We start from the raw sequence: 13,780 nt of genomic DNA, 5'->3' as shown, positions 1-13,780 counted from the left end.
TTTGGGGTCTGAAAGTTAGCTACACATTTTATTAATTCAAAAATAAAAATAATAACAACTTAGATCCACACTGCTCCAACACTCCTTTCTCTGTGTTCCAATAAAGGCACTGGTATATCTTGCTTAAGTATTTCCAGCTTTCTTATGTGTTAAAATTATTATACAACTATTGGGAGTAGGAGCCAGACTAGCCCCCAAATGTCCGCCAGTTTTCTCTCCACTCATTCCTTCCAAGTTGGCTTCCAAGAGTCAAGCTGGTGGGATGGTAATTGCTGCATGGCTCACTCATTGGCCCCAACATCACCCAGAACAGCGGGAGCAGGAAGTGTCCGGCAGTGACAGGAGCCCATCTCAATCGTCAATGTCCATTTTGGTTACTGCCTGTTTACTGGATTTTTTGCTTCCTCCTTCTGCCTTCTTTTTCTTCTTATCCTTTTGTTCCTGGTTAACTCGAGAAATCTCTTCACTCTTCTCTGTGATGTAATTTAGCTAAAAATAAAATTTAGGGATATTTTGAGCCTGCTTCTCATTAGACCAAAAAGCCAAGAATTCTATACAAGGGGTAATAAATGCTTATTGACTTAATGACTGATTGGTGTCCCCAAAGCACTGACATGTGGATGTCCAAGATAATGTTCACCTCTCTTCAGGATTCCAACCAGGGAGGATTCTTAATCTTGTTTGTGTTCTAGATCTATCTGTCAACAGGCCAGTGAAGCCCATGAAGCCCTTCTCAAAATAACATCCTTAAATGCATAACACACATGGGGTTACAGAAGCAACTTCTGCTGAAACAGTCAAAACTTTTTTTTGAAAAAGTTTTTTAAACAAAGTTCATAGACTCCCTGGGTTAAGAACCCCTAGTCTAAAAGTTTTCTTGGCAGATGAATCAAGAGAGTCCTGTAGGACTCTTGCTCAGGGTCATGATGTCTTGGGTTCAAATCTGACACATTCTGGGTGTGTGACCCCACTGCAAAGCCAAGAAATCAAAGAAGTGACAACAGCCATTACAAACACAAGCTGCAGGACAGTTTGCTGATCTGCCACCAAAAAAAGGAAAGGAAAGGAAATGGGCGGGTGAGGAACAACAAGTCCACTAGTTCTAGGAGCCCCAGCAGGTAGAGGCCTTCCCTAGGGGATTCCAGGTTGCCCAGGCTCATGTCACAGTTACCCAGGTTTATACACTATGCTCCGGCCCCCCTGGGCCCTCCCTACCATTTTTCATCTCCCACCTGTGTGGGAAGGCTCAACCCAGGATGCCCCTCATGTCCTCCCTTCCGACCCTCGGAATTCTTAGCTCCCTTCGAGGCTCCACCGACCCCCTCTTTTCCCCACTCAAATCATCTTGTGCGTACTTCTCTTTGCAAATGAGCTTTGTAAAAGCTCCTTGAGAACTGCAGCCATTTTTCCTTTGGTCTCTGCATCCGTAGCATCTTGTAAATAGTAAGTGTTTAATGAATGCTTGTTGTTGACTCCATCAGATTTGTGCCTGTCAGAAATGAACTGTAGGTCTCAGGGCCTCAGTTTCCTTAGGGCAACAAGAGAGTTGTACTGGGATGCCATTAAAAGGGCCCTCTCAACTTTCAATGACAACACAGAAAACTCAACTCTTTCCATGATCCCAGGCTTAAAGAGAACAGTCAAATAGAGCAAGTTCTGGAATCCATCCTTGACCTGGACCTTCAGTCATTTTCTGGTCACCATAACAATGCTATCCCAATCCAATCTCACCCCCAAACATCCTGATGATGCTATACAGGCTACAAAGGTCCAAAGTTTAGAGAAGAAAAAAAAGGAAAGGGAAGGTGTGCAGATTACTAACCCCAGAGAACACTGATGACGATGACCTGCAAATGCTGGGTGGTAGATCCATCAAAATGAAAACAAACAAACAAAAACAAAAACAAAATCACATATTACAGGCAAGTCCAAGAGGCTCAACTACCTCTGGTTTTTAGTGCAAGGTGCCCTAGGGAATAACTTCCTTGCTTCAGGTGATTAACGGGGAATAATGTATGCTGATAGGAAAGGGGAGGAAGGAAGGAAATCCATCTCTCACCAATGAGCTACTCCTCCTGGCTAAGAGCTTCACGTCCTCCATGTTAATTGTGCTTCTTTTGGCATGTCTGTGGAAAGGGCAGAAACAACTCACCAAATGTTTGCCATTATTTCAAGGGCTGCAAGTTCACAGACTCCCAGCTAGCCAAGGTCAGGCAGTCAGCAGCCTTTGTGGATGGGGATGCCCCAGAAAATGGCAAGAGGAGGACGGTAAGACTCAAGGTCTATCAAGTACTTAAGAACGTGCTCCCCAGTCTACAGTGATCCAAGGGAGAGGAAGCTACAAGGATGAAAGAGGAGCCCATTGCCTGAGTTCAACACTGGAGAGCAGACACCAAATCCCTTCCAGAAGCTGGGCAAAAACACCAGAGAAAAACAGATGGGAAGGAGATAATATACAAAAGTCTTTCAGATTCACCATTTGTCACAGCATATCCTTCAGCAGCTATATTTACTGCACATGGGTCATGGACCAGGCTAATTTCAGGCCAGACATCAAGGAGGCAGGTAAAAAAATGGGCATGGTCTCTGCCCTCTGGCAGCTTAAGGTCTAGATGAAGAAAAAAGGCCTACAAACAAGAAGGGAGGGCTAACAGTAACACAGCTCTGCAAAGCACCTTCCTCCCCCCAGAAACCACTCGAAGCACAGGCTTTATCACCAGCTTCAGCAAACTAAGGGACTTATTATTCAAACATTCCTTGCCCTTTCCCACCTCAGCACCTTTGTCCACACTTCTCCACAACTACCGCTAGGTTATAGAAGGCACCTCTCTAGGTCCCTGACTCCCCAAGTCTTCTGAAGTAGGGAATTTCAAAAATAAGGATTTCAGATGGAAGGCAGCTGTTATCTACATTCACTGGGACTGTTGGAACTAGGGCGAGGGTCTGGAAAACAGCCAGGAAACAGAACTCATTACCTTAGTGGATATTCTCATCCCTCCCCCTCCCCCTCTGCTTGTTTACAGCAAGGGAAGAGAAATGCCACTTTATCCAGTTACAAAACAAAAGGGGCCTTTAACCTGAGCTGAAACATAACTGGTTTTACTACGATGATGCCTGATATCTCTACCTTCCTTCATTTTTCTGTTTAGCCATGAAGTATTGCTATTTAACATCTTTTCTTTCTTCTATCATCTGGTCACACTACAGAAGACAAACTGGTGGGACAGTCTCTGCTGCAGGGACATTTCCTCATTCCTTCTGAAATGTCTAACTGAACTCCACAAAGTACGCCACCACCCTCCCTTTTCTCTCTCTGCTCGGATGGTTCCATCACCCTGCTGACCATCCCTGCCCATAGGGGTGAGTCATCAGGGACTCCTGCACCCCAGGGATCACCGCCTACTGCCCCCTCCTACTAGCTACCTCCTCACATGTTCCCAGGCTAAGAGAGAGCAGGGATGTAGAACAAGGTCTAGGATCCATGATATCCCCAGCCTTGGTGGGTTTTTGGTTGCCATGATAATGCTACCTCAATCCAGTAGATATGGGGCAGCTAGTACATAGAATGATGGGCCTGAAACCAGAAACATCTGAGTTCAAATCCAGCCTCAGACACTTCTTAGCTGTGTGACCCTGAGCAAGTCACTTTACGTTGTTTGCCTCAGTTTCCTCATATAGCACCTCATTCCTGGATTGTTGTGTGGATAAAATGAGATAATAACTGTACAGTGCTCAGTATAGGGCCTGGCACTTAGAAGCTGTCACACAAATGCTTATTTCCACCCCCTCTCCCCCCACCTAGCCCCTCCCTTTCCCCATCCTCTAAATTAACCTCCCCCCTACACTGCTGTGACCAAGGCACCAAAGAGGACTCCAAACCCTTCTGTGGCTCCCTACTGCCTCCTAAACAAAAAGCACTTGTTGGGCATTTGAGGCCTTCCACCTGGTTCCATTGCACTCTTGCTGTTTTCTTGCATTATTCTACATAAGGACAACTCTGTCCCCCATTCTAACCATCCCCCTGCTTCCACATACTTATACCCTGCCCACAGTCTGACATGGCCTCTTCTCCTTTCTCCACTATCTGCTTTTCCAATGAACCCCAAGACCGCTGAGGCCCAGCCATCTGACTTTCATCTGAAACCTCCCATACACTGTGTCCTCCCCATTAGAAAGTGAGCCCCTGGGAAGAGGGAGCCTCTGAACTTTCTCTGTCAATAAACATTTACTGAACACCTACTATGTGCTAGGCACTGCAAAGACAGGCAAAAGGCAGGCCTTGTCCTCAAGGAGTTCAGTACAAAGGGAGAAACAGCAGGCAGCCAGTTGTGGAAGGACAAGTGGGAGAGAGTCCAGAGGAGAGCCAGGGGAAAGGCTTCCTGTAGGATCTCAGCTAGGGCATGAAGTACTTTCTGCTTGTATCTCTGGTGCCCGCCAGAAGGACAGTACCTCAGACATGCTCACAAGGATCATTCATTCATTTAAGGCCCCAGTCAAGGGTCAGTTCTAGAAAGCTTTTTCTGACCCCTGGCTCAGCTAAAAGTCATTCCCTCTTCCTTTTTCCTTCCCCTGCTTTTGTGGGTCTCTCCCTCCCTTGTCTGCCTCTCTCCATCTGTCTCCCCCTCTCTTCTCTCTTCTCCTTCTCTGTCTCTCTCTCCAGTTCTGTCTTCCCCTCTCTTCTCTGTTCCCCTTCTGTCTCTCTCTCCCTTCTGTCTCTATCTCTCTCTCCTCTCTTTCTCCCTATTTCTCCTGTCTACAATACTGAAAGGCCTCTTTCTTTGACCATCATTTTTTGTGCTCCCACTTTCCTTCCCTCTTAGAACAGGGACTCTGACATTTCTGTCTTTGTGCTCCTGGTTCTCCCCTGCACACAGTAGGTACTCAAGAAAGATTTGCTGAATGAGATCATGGCCAGCTGAGTTGGAAGCCACTGGGCATTTCTAAGGGGCGCAGGAATGCAGGAACAGGGACCATGTTGAAGTCTGCTCTCTGCGAACCCAGTGCTCTAATTCATTCAGAACATTCCTAACCGAAACAAAGAGGTAAGAGGAGGGCTCAGGGGAGGGAGAGGTTGGCACCAAATCAGGAACGCTGGCAAATTAGAAAGCTTTAGCCCTTTCAGGCCTCAGTCATCTGAACAGCTTCATAAAAGCAATTCATGGCAATTGTTTTCAATTACCTAAGGTACTAATTGAAGAGATAAGCATAAATCACCTGTAAAAGCTAAAGCGATTCTGGATGAAAGCGGGTCCCTCACTTTGCAAGGGCTGTTTTTCACTCTTAACAAATGGGGCAAATGAAAGCCTTTGACTAGAGGCAGGCATGAGCCGCCCTCACCCCCACACCTGCAGGCAATTATACCCCACAGACACATGGAGAGCTTCTGCACATCCCACCTCATTTCCTTTTGTGTCTTTTTTTCTCTCTCCCCACCTACAAGGTTTCAAAGAGCTCAAAACCCTCCTTCGGAGAATAGCGGAGGAGAAATCAGGCACCAAGAGCCCTCGTGGGCCCGGCACAGAGGCCCCTCAGCCCGACACCCCCACTGAATCTGCAATCAGGTCGCTTCTGTTCTGCGACAGATGCTCGTACACCTTCATGAAAAGTCGCCAAGAGCGGGGCTGACCCCACTTGATGGAAAGCAGACACTAATTATGGGGCTTCACAGATGGAGACGCCACGCCCCCTTGAAACCCAGCCGCCAACGACAGGCGCCAGCCAGCTGCAGTCACAGAAAGGCGGACAAAAAACCCCCAAACCCCTCAAAGACGAGACTCCCCAAAACCCACCTCCTACACCTACCTGGCAAACAGCTCAAGGTCTCTGGCAAAATGTTCTGCAGGAGAAAGGAGAGGTATTTTAGCCGCCATGATCCTCAACCTTGTTTCAGAGACATGAAAAGTTGGTTTTTAAAGTCTGTCATCACTTGCACAGTGATGGATGCAGCAGCCTTTCAAAGGTGAGGAAGACAAGCTCGGCGCTTCTCATCGCCTTAATCCATTGCGGCCCCATCTCTTCCAGCTCCCTTTACCCCTGCAAATCTTCCATTAATTCGGTACCTTTGGTTTCTAATAATTAAACAAAACCATTTAACTTAGGAACTGACCCCAAATATGGAGCCTTGCTTGACACCAAATCAGAGCACCCACAGCAAATACCAGAGTGGGGCCGGTCAATGACCAAGCCAACTGAAAAACCAAAGTGCCCAAAGCCCTGGATCTAATCACCAGATTCCTGAGGGGTCACAGTTCTTGGGAGTCATTATTGCTGCCCCCCCAGCTGGGAGGTGCAGGAATCTGACACGCCCTTCCAGACAAGGTCACTGTGCCTGCTGAGGTGGGCAGGGGTAGGTCTATTAAAAAAAATACTGTTATAAATAGCAAAAAACTAATTTTTAAAGAAGCGGGGGTAGCCTCAAAAGCTGAAGACCTGGGTTCAAGTCCTGCCTCAGACACACACTGACTGTGGGACCCTTAGTGCCCCTTGGCTGAAGGCACATCCTCACTGGGGGTTCCCTGTACCAGTGAAACCACAGGCTCAGTAAAGAAGAGATGAAAAGGAAAGTTCAGGGTGGGAGTGAGGATGGCGGGGAGGATCAGAAGGGAAGTCAGATTTCCAGCCCCACCTCTCCCTTTACAGTGGAGGAATGATGAGTAAAATAAGGGCAGCCCCTCCTCAGGTGAGAGGTGGGGGGCTAGGGATGCAGGAAGGGAGAGATGCTCCCTCACATGGGGCCTTTATGTTAGCTTTGCTTGCCTGCTTTTTCTTGTTTCAAGAAAGGGTTGGGGGTGAGGGTGGACAACAATGATGTAGAGACAAAGGACATCCATGAAATTTGCTTTAGAAACAGGAAAATAAGGGAAGGTTCCTTGCTGGGCTGGGGTCAGAATTTGGGGAGAGAGCTGAGATGAAAAAAACCAAAAAGGCAATAGACAAAGCTTGCTTTCAAAAGGCAATGGTGGGGCAGCGGGGAGCAGGCTGGGGCCACCTACCACATTGCCGAAAGGTGACCTCTGATATGGCTGCGATGGTCGACTTGGTGAACCTGACGCCCTTGGCATCAGCAGCTTCTTGGCACATGGAACCCACTGTGTAGTGGAGGCTCGCCTTCAGGTTCTAAAACACAAGATGTGATTCCAGGGGGTTCAACTCAGCCAGAGCCAAAGAGCGTGTTCAGTGTCTCTTGGGGCAGGGATTTGTGCTCTGGGAGGAGCTAGGGATCTGAAGGCGAAAACCAACAGTCCCAGCCCGCTGGGATCTTACACTCTACTGGGCTGAAATAGGTACCAATCTAGGCCCATTGACCATCAATAAGCATTTGTTAAGCTCCTACTGTGTGCCACGAGGCACTGCTGTGGGTGCTGGGGATTTGACTTTACAAAGCATGAAATGATCGCTGCACACAAGGAGCACATGTGCATTCTCTCAGGGAGTAGACCATATGAGCCTGTGCAGCAGTGAGACAGGCAGCTCAATAGGACCGAGTCAGGGCCCTGGGGTGGGGGTGAGGCCAGGTAAGACCAAGCAGAATGGAGGCTACTCCCACCGGGTGCTTCTGGAGCAGAAGAGTGGACCGGGCCTGCAGAGAAGGGGGCCGGGCAGGGGGGATGATGGTGATGGAGGTGAGGGAAACAAGAGCTCAGGAAGGGGCAGTGTATGTGGGGTTGAGAGCCAGCAGAAATGTGTGCTGCTTTCTGCTCTGTGTGCGGGGAGAAGGGCTGCGCCCAGATGGTCTCCAAGGCTGCGTCCAGCTGATCTGGACCACTGCACTGGCTACCTGGCAACTAAGTCTCCTGGCTGAGATGACCAAGGGGAGCAGAGATGCTGTTTCCAGCCATGGAGGAGCCGCAGAGAGGATGGGCTAGAGCTTCATAATTTCAGGGACTGGAAGTCAGCTCTGCCCCCTAAATCACTCTCCGAGAACCCAACCAGCCCAGGCAGTGGAAGATGAGGCCGAAGGGGCCCTTATGCCCATGTTACAGATGAAGAAACAGACCCAGGAGCAAAGTGAATGCTCAGGGACATGGCTCACAAGAAGCAGGGTCTGGGAACAGAGCCCCGGGGTCTCTGATGCTCTTTCCACAAGGGGGCATCGCACAGAGTGGTGGGCCTGCAGTCAGGAAGACCTGAGATCCAGCCTACATCACGTGCAAGATGAGGTTTTGAAAAGTAAATCTTACATTTAGGTTCAAAAAATAAACTTCCTAAGTGTAAGAGAGAGGAGGTGTGGATTATAACAGCTGACCTTTCTACAGTGCTTTAAGGTTTGCAAAGAAGAGCTTTATAAATATTATCTCATCTCACCTTCATGACAATCCTAGGTGTGGTTGCTATTATTATCATCCCTATTTGATAAATGAAGAAACTGAGGCAGATAGAGGTCAAGTGAGCTGCCCAAGGCCACACTACTACTAAGTGTCTGAGACCTTGACTCCAGGCCCAGCTGTCTGACCACTGCACCTAATGGGCTAGACAGAAGCTTTTCTGAGAAACATCTGGGGGTTTTGTTGTCATTCAGTTGTTTCAGTGGTGTTTGACTCTTCATGACCCCATCTGGGGTTTGTTTTGGCAAAGATGCTGGAGTGGTTTGCCATTTCCTTCTCCAGCTTATTTTACAGTTAAAGATACTGAGGCAAACAGGGTGAAGTAACTTGCCCAGGGTCACACAGCTAGTTAAGTGTCTGAGGACAGAATCTGATTATAAATTTTAAGTCAGCAGTGTAATAGGAAGCCAGAAGAGCTAATGAAATCTTAGTGGTCCTTTGAAAACCAAAGGAGCAGGCTGGCTCTGCTGTAGAGACAAAGAAGCCTCGTATTCAGAACTAGAAAAGTGACAACATCACAGTCCTCTGTCCTGGTCACGTCAGTGCTCCCAGGTCAGTCCCTGGAGACCCATTTTAGGGACAATGATGACAGGCTGCAGAACACCCAGTGAACAGACTGAAGAGGGTCAGCTGAAGGAACTGGGGATGTTTATCCTGAAGAAAGAAGGCACAGGGGCCCGTGGTCACTGTCTTTGAGCATCTGCAGAGCTAACCTGTGGGAACCACATTTGATTTTTCTATTTGGCCTCAGAGGGCAGGACCAGAAGCAACAGTAAAAGGTGGTGAGGCAGCTGAGGGCTGGTGCATGAAAAAAGCCACTGCCAGCTAGGTCTCCCAGAGAGGAGTTGGCTTCCCACCTAGGACCACCCAATAGGCACACTGCTTAGAAGGAAGGGCTGTCCAAGCCAGCCTGGGCTCAGCTGGGTGGCCCCTGATGTTGAAAATGGAGCTCAGAACTCCCCCTCCCCAGGACTGTCAACAGGGTCAGATGAAGATAAAGCAGGCAGAGGCCTCTGCAGGCCACCTTCAAGGGCATCGTGATGACACACCTAGTCCAGCTTGGAAGTGAAGGGCTCCTCCTCCCCAATGCTCCTACTTCTGACATGGGAGGTAGGTAGCTCCAGGGCAGTGAAGAGAGGTGGGGCTGACTGAGCCCCTGGCCCAGCTGATAGTGAGTGTGGGCCCACCCTCTGGCCAGAGTAACCAGGACTCCCTCTGATGGAGCTTCCCAGGCACCACTAACAGTGGGCAGGAGGAGACGCCTGCCTGGCAAGGGCTCTGGGGGACCCCACAGCAGAAGGACTGGCATGGTTAAAAGAGCCTGCATAGCTTTTGTGATAGAGGCAGACCAAAGCAGAAACAGAAGGGATGTGCTCCTCTTGGGGCAGCCAGGTAGCACAGTGGCTAGACACAACACCTGGAGTCAGGAAGACCTGCCTAGGAATGGGACCAGATCCAGTCCTGTGGCCCTCTGTTTTCCTCATTTGCAAAATAGGAATAAGAAAAGCGCTTACCCCATCACCTCAGGGATCAAATGGAAGAGTCTTAGAGCAGCTTTAAGCTACATGAAGCTATTGAAACTTTTTTCTATTTTATTTTTTTAACTGAATTTTATTTTTGCATTCCCAATTCTCTTTCTTCCTCCACCCCTCCCCCACTCATCGAGGAAGCAAGAATTCCGACAGCCTCTGTACTTACGAAGTCATGCAAAATATTTCTACATTAAAATGACCAAAACCTGAAGCTGTACCAAGATGGATGGGACACCAGCGTAAGATTCTCTGCTTTTCAGTTCGTCAGGTCCTGCCCTCTCCTACCTTTTCAGTGCACGTCCTGGTGACCCAGCACCAGCGGCACTCCTGTCAGGCCTGGTGGGGCTCCCTCATCTTTCCCCCCTGACTCCCCTGGCTTCCTGTTTGATCCAGCCACAACTCCAGCATCTGTAGGAAGCCCTTTTGGATCCCCCCTCACAGATTCAAGTCTCTCCAATCTCTTCCTGTCTGGACACAGCCATTATCAGCATCTTAGACCAGGAGCTCCCTGAAGTCGGGGACCACTTAGCATACAGCAGGTACTCAGTAAATGCTTGATTTCATTTCCTTCCCAGGTTTGGAACATACTATCTGTAAACCTTAAAGTGATACTTCTATGGAGCTCTTCTCTGTATATCCCACAGCCCCCATGACACCGCTTAGCTTGGTAGAAGCATGAGGTGGGGGAGCGGGGCATCTGGACAGCTTCTGGAGCTCTCTCGGCCAAAACCACAAGAGTTAATACTCTCTCCATTTGCCCTGAAGATAATTTCATCTTTCAGCAGCTGGAGGAGCCAACAATGGTCTGACTGTGTGACCAGTACGGAGGAAATAATGGAAACCTTGGTGGAAGGGACCATTCGGCTGGGATTCTGTGACGGAGAAGGGGAGGCAGGTTACTGGGGGCAAGATGCAGGAGGATGGAGTTTCTTGTTTGTTGTGCTTGTGAGGTCCTGAGAGAGATGGATCGAGTGCAAGGGGCGCCAAGGAGAAGTCAAGCCCCATTAAGAGAGGTCGAGAATCTGTGATATAATGAACAAGAGCCCTGAACAGAGGCACTCAGGCAGATCCCCCAAGGAGGATGGACACAGAGATCAGAACCAATGGCTCTTCTGGGTCCTGTTCGGTCCTTCCCTAAAGCCAAGAGTGCTGTAGAGATCTGGAGGAGAAAGTGGGGCTGACCCTGACTGGGGACGGAGAGATGGAGGGTCAGCGCACACTGTGAGGTGAGTGAGCCAAGGAGACCCCAAGAGATATTAACCCCCATCCACTATGGACATGCAGGGCATGGAACATGTCACCTCATGCCAGGTGCTTGGCCTTCTCTAGGAACAGGAGGAACCCTGTATTCTAAGCTTGGTGGGCTGGATGTGAAGAACTGGGAGCCAACTGTTAAAGGCACAAATCAGTGAGGAAATATCACTTGGACACTGCACATTCTAGAAGAGCCCCAGCTCTGACACCCTGTGTTCCAAGGGCCCCCCCCGGCTCTGACACCCTGGGTTCCAAGGGCCCCCCGGCTCTGACACTCTAGGTTCTAAGGGCCCCCCCCGGCTCTGACACCCTGGGTTCCAAGGGCCCCCCCCCCCGGCTCTGACACTCTAGGTTCTAAGGGCCCCCCCCCCCGGCTCTGACACCCTGGGTTCCAAGGGCCCCCCCAGCTCTGACATCCTGTGTCCTAAGGGCCCCCCCCGCCCTGGCTCTGACACTCTAGGTTCTAAGGGCCCCCGGCTCTGACACCCTGGGTTCCAAGGGCCCCCCCAGCTCTGACATCCTGTGTCCTAAGGGCCTCCCCGCCCCGGCTCTGACACTCTAGGTTCTAAGGGCCCCCCCGCCCCGGCTCTGACACTCTAGGTTCCAAGGCCCCCCGCCCCGGCTCTGACACCCTGGGTTCCAAGGCCCCCCCCCCCCCCCGGCTCTGACACCCTGGGTTCTAAGGGCCCCCCCAGCTCTGACATCCTGTGTCCTAAGGGCCCCCCCGCCCCGGCTCTGACACTCTAGGTTCCAAGGGCCCCCCTGGCTCTGACACCCTGGGTTCCAAGGGCCCCCCCCAGCTCTGACATCCTGTGTCCTAAGGGCCCCCCCGCCCCGGCTCTGACACCCTGGGTTCCAAGGCCCCCCCCCCCCCGGCTCTGACACCCTGGGTTCCAAGGGCCCCCCCGGCTCTGACACCCTGGGTTCCAAGGGCCCCCCGGCTCTGACACTCTAGGTTCTAAGGGCCCCCCCCGGCTCTGACACCCTGGGTTCCAAGGGCCCCCCCCGGCTCTGACACTCTAGGTTCTAAGGGCCCCCCCCCCGGCTCTGACACCCTGGGTTCCAAGGGCCCCCCCAGCTCTGACATCCTGTGTCCTAAGGGCCCCCCCGCCCCGGCTCTGACACTCTAGGTTCCAAGGGCCCCCCTGGCTCTGACACCCTGGGTTCTAAGGGCCCCCCCAGCTCTGACACCCTGGGTTCTAAGGGCCCCCCCGGCTCTGACACCCTGGGTTCCAAGGCCCCCCCCCCCCGGCTCTGACACCCTGGGTTCTAAGGGCCCCCCCGGCTCTGACACCCTGGGTTCCAAGGCCCCCCCCCCCCGGCTCTGACACCCTGGGTTCTAAGGGCCCCCCCCAGCTCTGACATCCTGTGTCCTAAGGGCCCCCCCGCCCCGGCTCTGACACCCTGGGTTCCAAGGCCCCCCCCCACACACACACACACAGGCTGCGCTCTCAGGGCCCTCCCGCTGGGACCACGAGGAGTCTAGGCCCCAGATGAGGAAGCTGCGGCGGGAGGAGGAGGCCCAAAGGGCCCGCACGGCCCCACGTCCCGGCCACGCCTCCCACGTTGCGCACCGACTCCTGAATCCGTCCCTGACGTCACTGATCCGCAACGCGGAGGGAGGGCCGCGGGTGGATCCAGGAACCTCAGAATGGGCAAGAACGCGTTCTACGAAGATTCCCCAATCTGGGCAGAGCTGGTTAAGTGATCCTTCCATAACATTCTAGAATGGAGAGCAGAAAGAAGGCAGGCAGGAGGGGGCAGGGCCCCGAGACCGGGAGGGGCCCGGGGCGCCAAGGCCTGGAGCGCGGCGACCATGGCGCCCCCCGGTGACGCCGGCGGCCCGAGCCCTTGTACCTGGATCAAGGCGAGCTGCGGCTGATCCTCCTTCTCCTCCTCCCCCTGCTCCTCCTCCTCCTCCTCCTCCTCCTCCCGCCGCCCCGGCTCCATGGCGGCCCCAGCTGCTCGCGCCCACACACGGCAAACTTTTTTTTCCCCGCCTTGGAAGTTCCCGGCTACGAGACGCGGGAAAGGACAGAAAGGGCCGAAACGCGAAGCGCTCCCTCCACCGGACAGCGCCCTCTCGCGGCAGCTCTGGGGAAAAGGCAGCGGAATCTTGGCGGGACGACTGTAACTGACCTAACGCCCTCCGTACACGTGGGATTCACTCTGGGAAAAGGAGCTATGTATGAATCCCGGGAATGTGCTGATAAATGAAATGATAAGGACAGGGACTGGACCTCCTCTTTCATCGCTATTAATTCATAATATAAAATAAATATAATTATAATAATGAAATAAAGAACCCAGGAAATATCGGGCACCCTCATTTGAGGAATTTCCTCTACCTATGCAAATCCCAAGGCTTTGGCTCAGTTCTCTTCTCCTCCTGGTCTCTGCAGCCTTCGACACTATCAATCATTCTCTCCTTGATACACTCGCCAGGTTCTAGGGTTCTAGGACACTGCTCTCTCCTGGTTCTCCTCCTACCCATCCATCCAACTGCCTCTTCTCAGTCTCCTTTGCTGGTTCTTTATCCAGGTCATACCCATAACAACTGCAAGTGTCCCCAAAAGTTTGTCCCTCTTTCTTCTCCCTCTATACGATTTCATTTGGCAATCTCATCTTTTCCCGTGGATTCAATGATCATCTCTGTTCTGATGAAGAGGG

At 51.5% G+C, this 13,780-nt stretch overlaps 1 protein-coding gene across 4 annotated transcripts; it reads right to left on the bottom strand.

Annotated features, from left to right (window-relative positions):
- On the bottom strand, nucleotides 1-13,432 carry CENPS (centromere protein S). Of its 4 annotated transcripts, XR_011966998.1 has the most exons (7): nucleotides 12,968-13,432; nucleotides 6,993-7,116; nucleotides 5,803-5,836; nucleotides 2,060-2,126; nucleotides 1,823-1,856; nucleotides 1,356-1,489; nucleotides 1-489 (listed from the first exon to the last, which is right to left on the bottom strand). XR_011966998.1 is itself a non-coding variant. In XM_072608823.1 (6 exons), exons 1-6 carry the CDS (start codon nucleotides 13,058-13,060, stop codon nucleotides 352-354), a joined length of 741 nt encoding a protein of 246 aa, XP_072464924.1. In that variant the 5' UTR covers nucleotides 13,061-13,432; the 3' UTR covers nucleotides 1-351. The 4 variants fall into 4 exon arrangements, 3 of the variants coding, with proteins under 3 accessions (XP_072464924.1, XP_072464927.1, XP_072464926.1); XM_072608823.1 differs by lacking the exons at nucleotides 1,356-1,489; nucleotides 1,823-1,856 and adding an exon at nucleotides 12,549-12,833; XM_072608826.1 differs by lacking the exon at nucleotides 1,356-1,489.
- Nucleotides 13,433-13,780: the final 348 nt, after the last annotated feature.

This window comes from Notamacropus eugenii, chromosome 5, assembly GCF_028372415.1.
Source record: "Notamacropus eugenii isolate mMacEug1 chromosome 5, mMacEug1.pri_v2, whole genome shotgun sequence".
NCBI lineage: Eukaryota > Metazoa > Chordata > Mammalia > Diprotodontia > Macropodidae > Notamacropus > Notamacropus eugenii.
The sequence above is the reverse complement of the archived record's forward strand: the minus strand, read 5'-3'. Positions and strand labels throughout refer to the sequence as shown.

Bases quoted from the DNA above. Each gene is read 5' to 3' on its own strand.
- CENPS (XM_072608823.1), bottom strand. From the start codon at position 13,060: ATGGAGCCGGGGCGGCGGGAGGAGGAGGAGGAGGAGGAGGAGGAGCAG. The intron at 5,837-6,992 runs GTAGGTGGCCCC...TTTCTCCTGCAG, and splicing joins GGTCACCTTTCGGCAATGTG to AACATTTTGCCAGAGACCTT. The intron at 490-2,059 runs GTGAGAGATGGA...TTTTATTTTTAG, and splicing joins CCAGGAGGAGTAGCTCATTG to CTAAATTACATCACAGAGAA.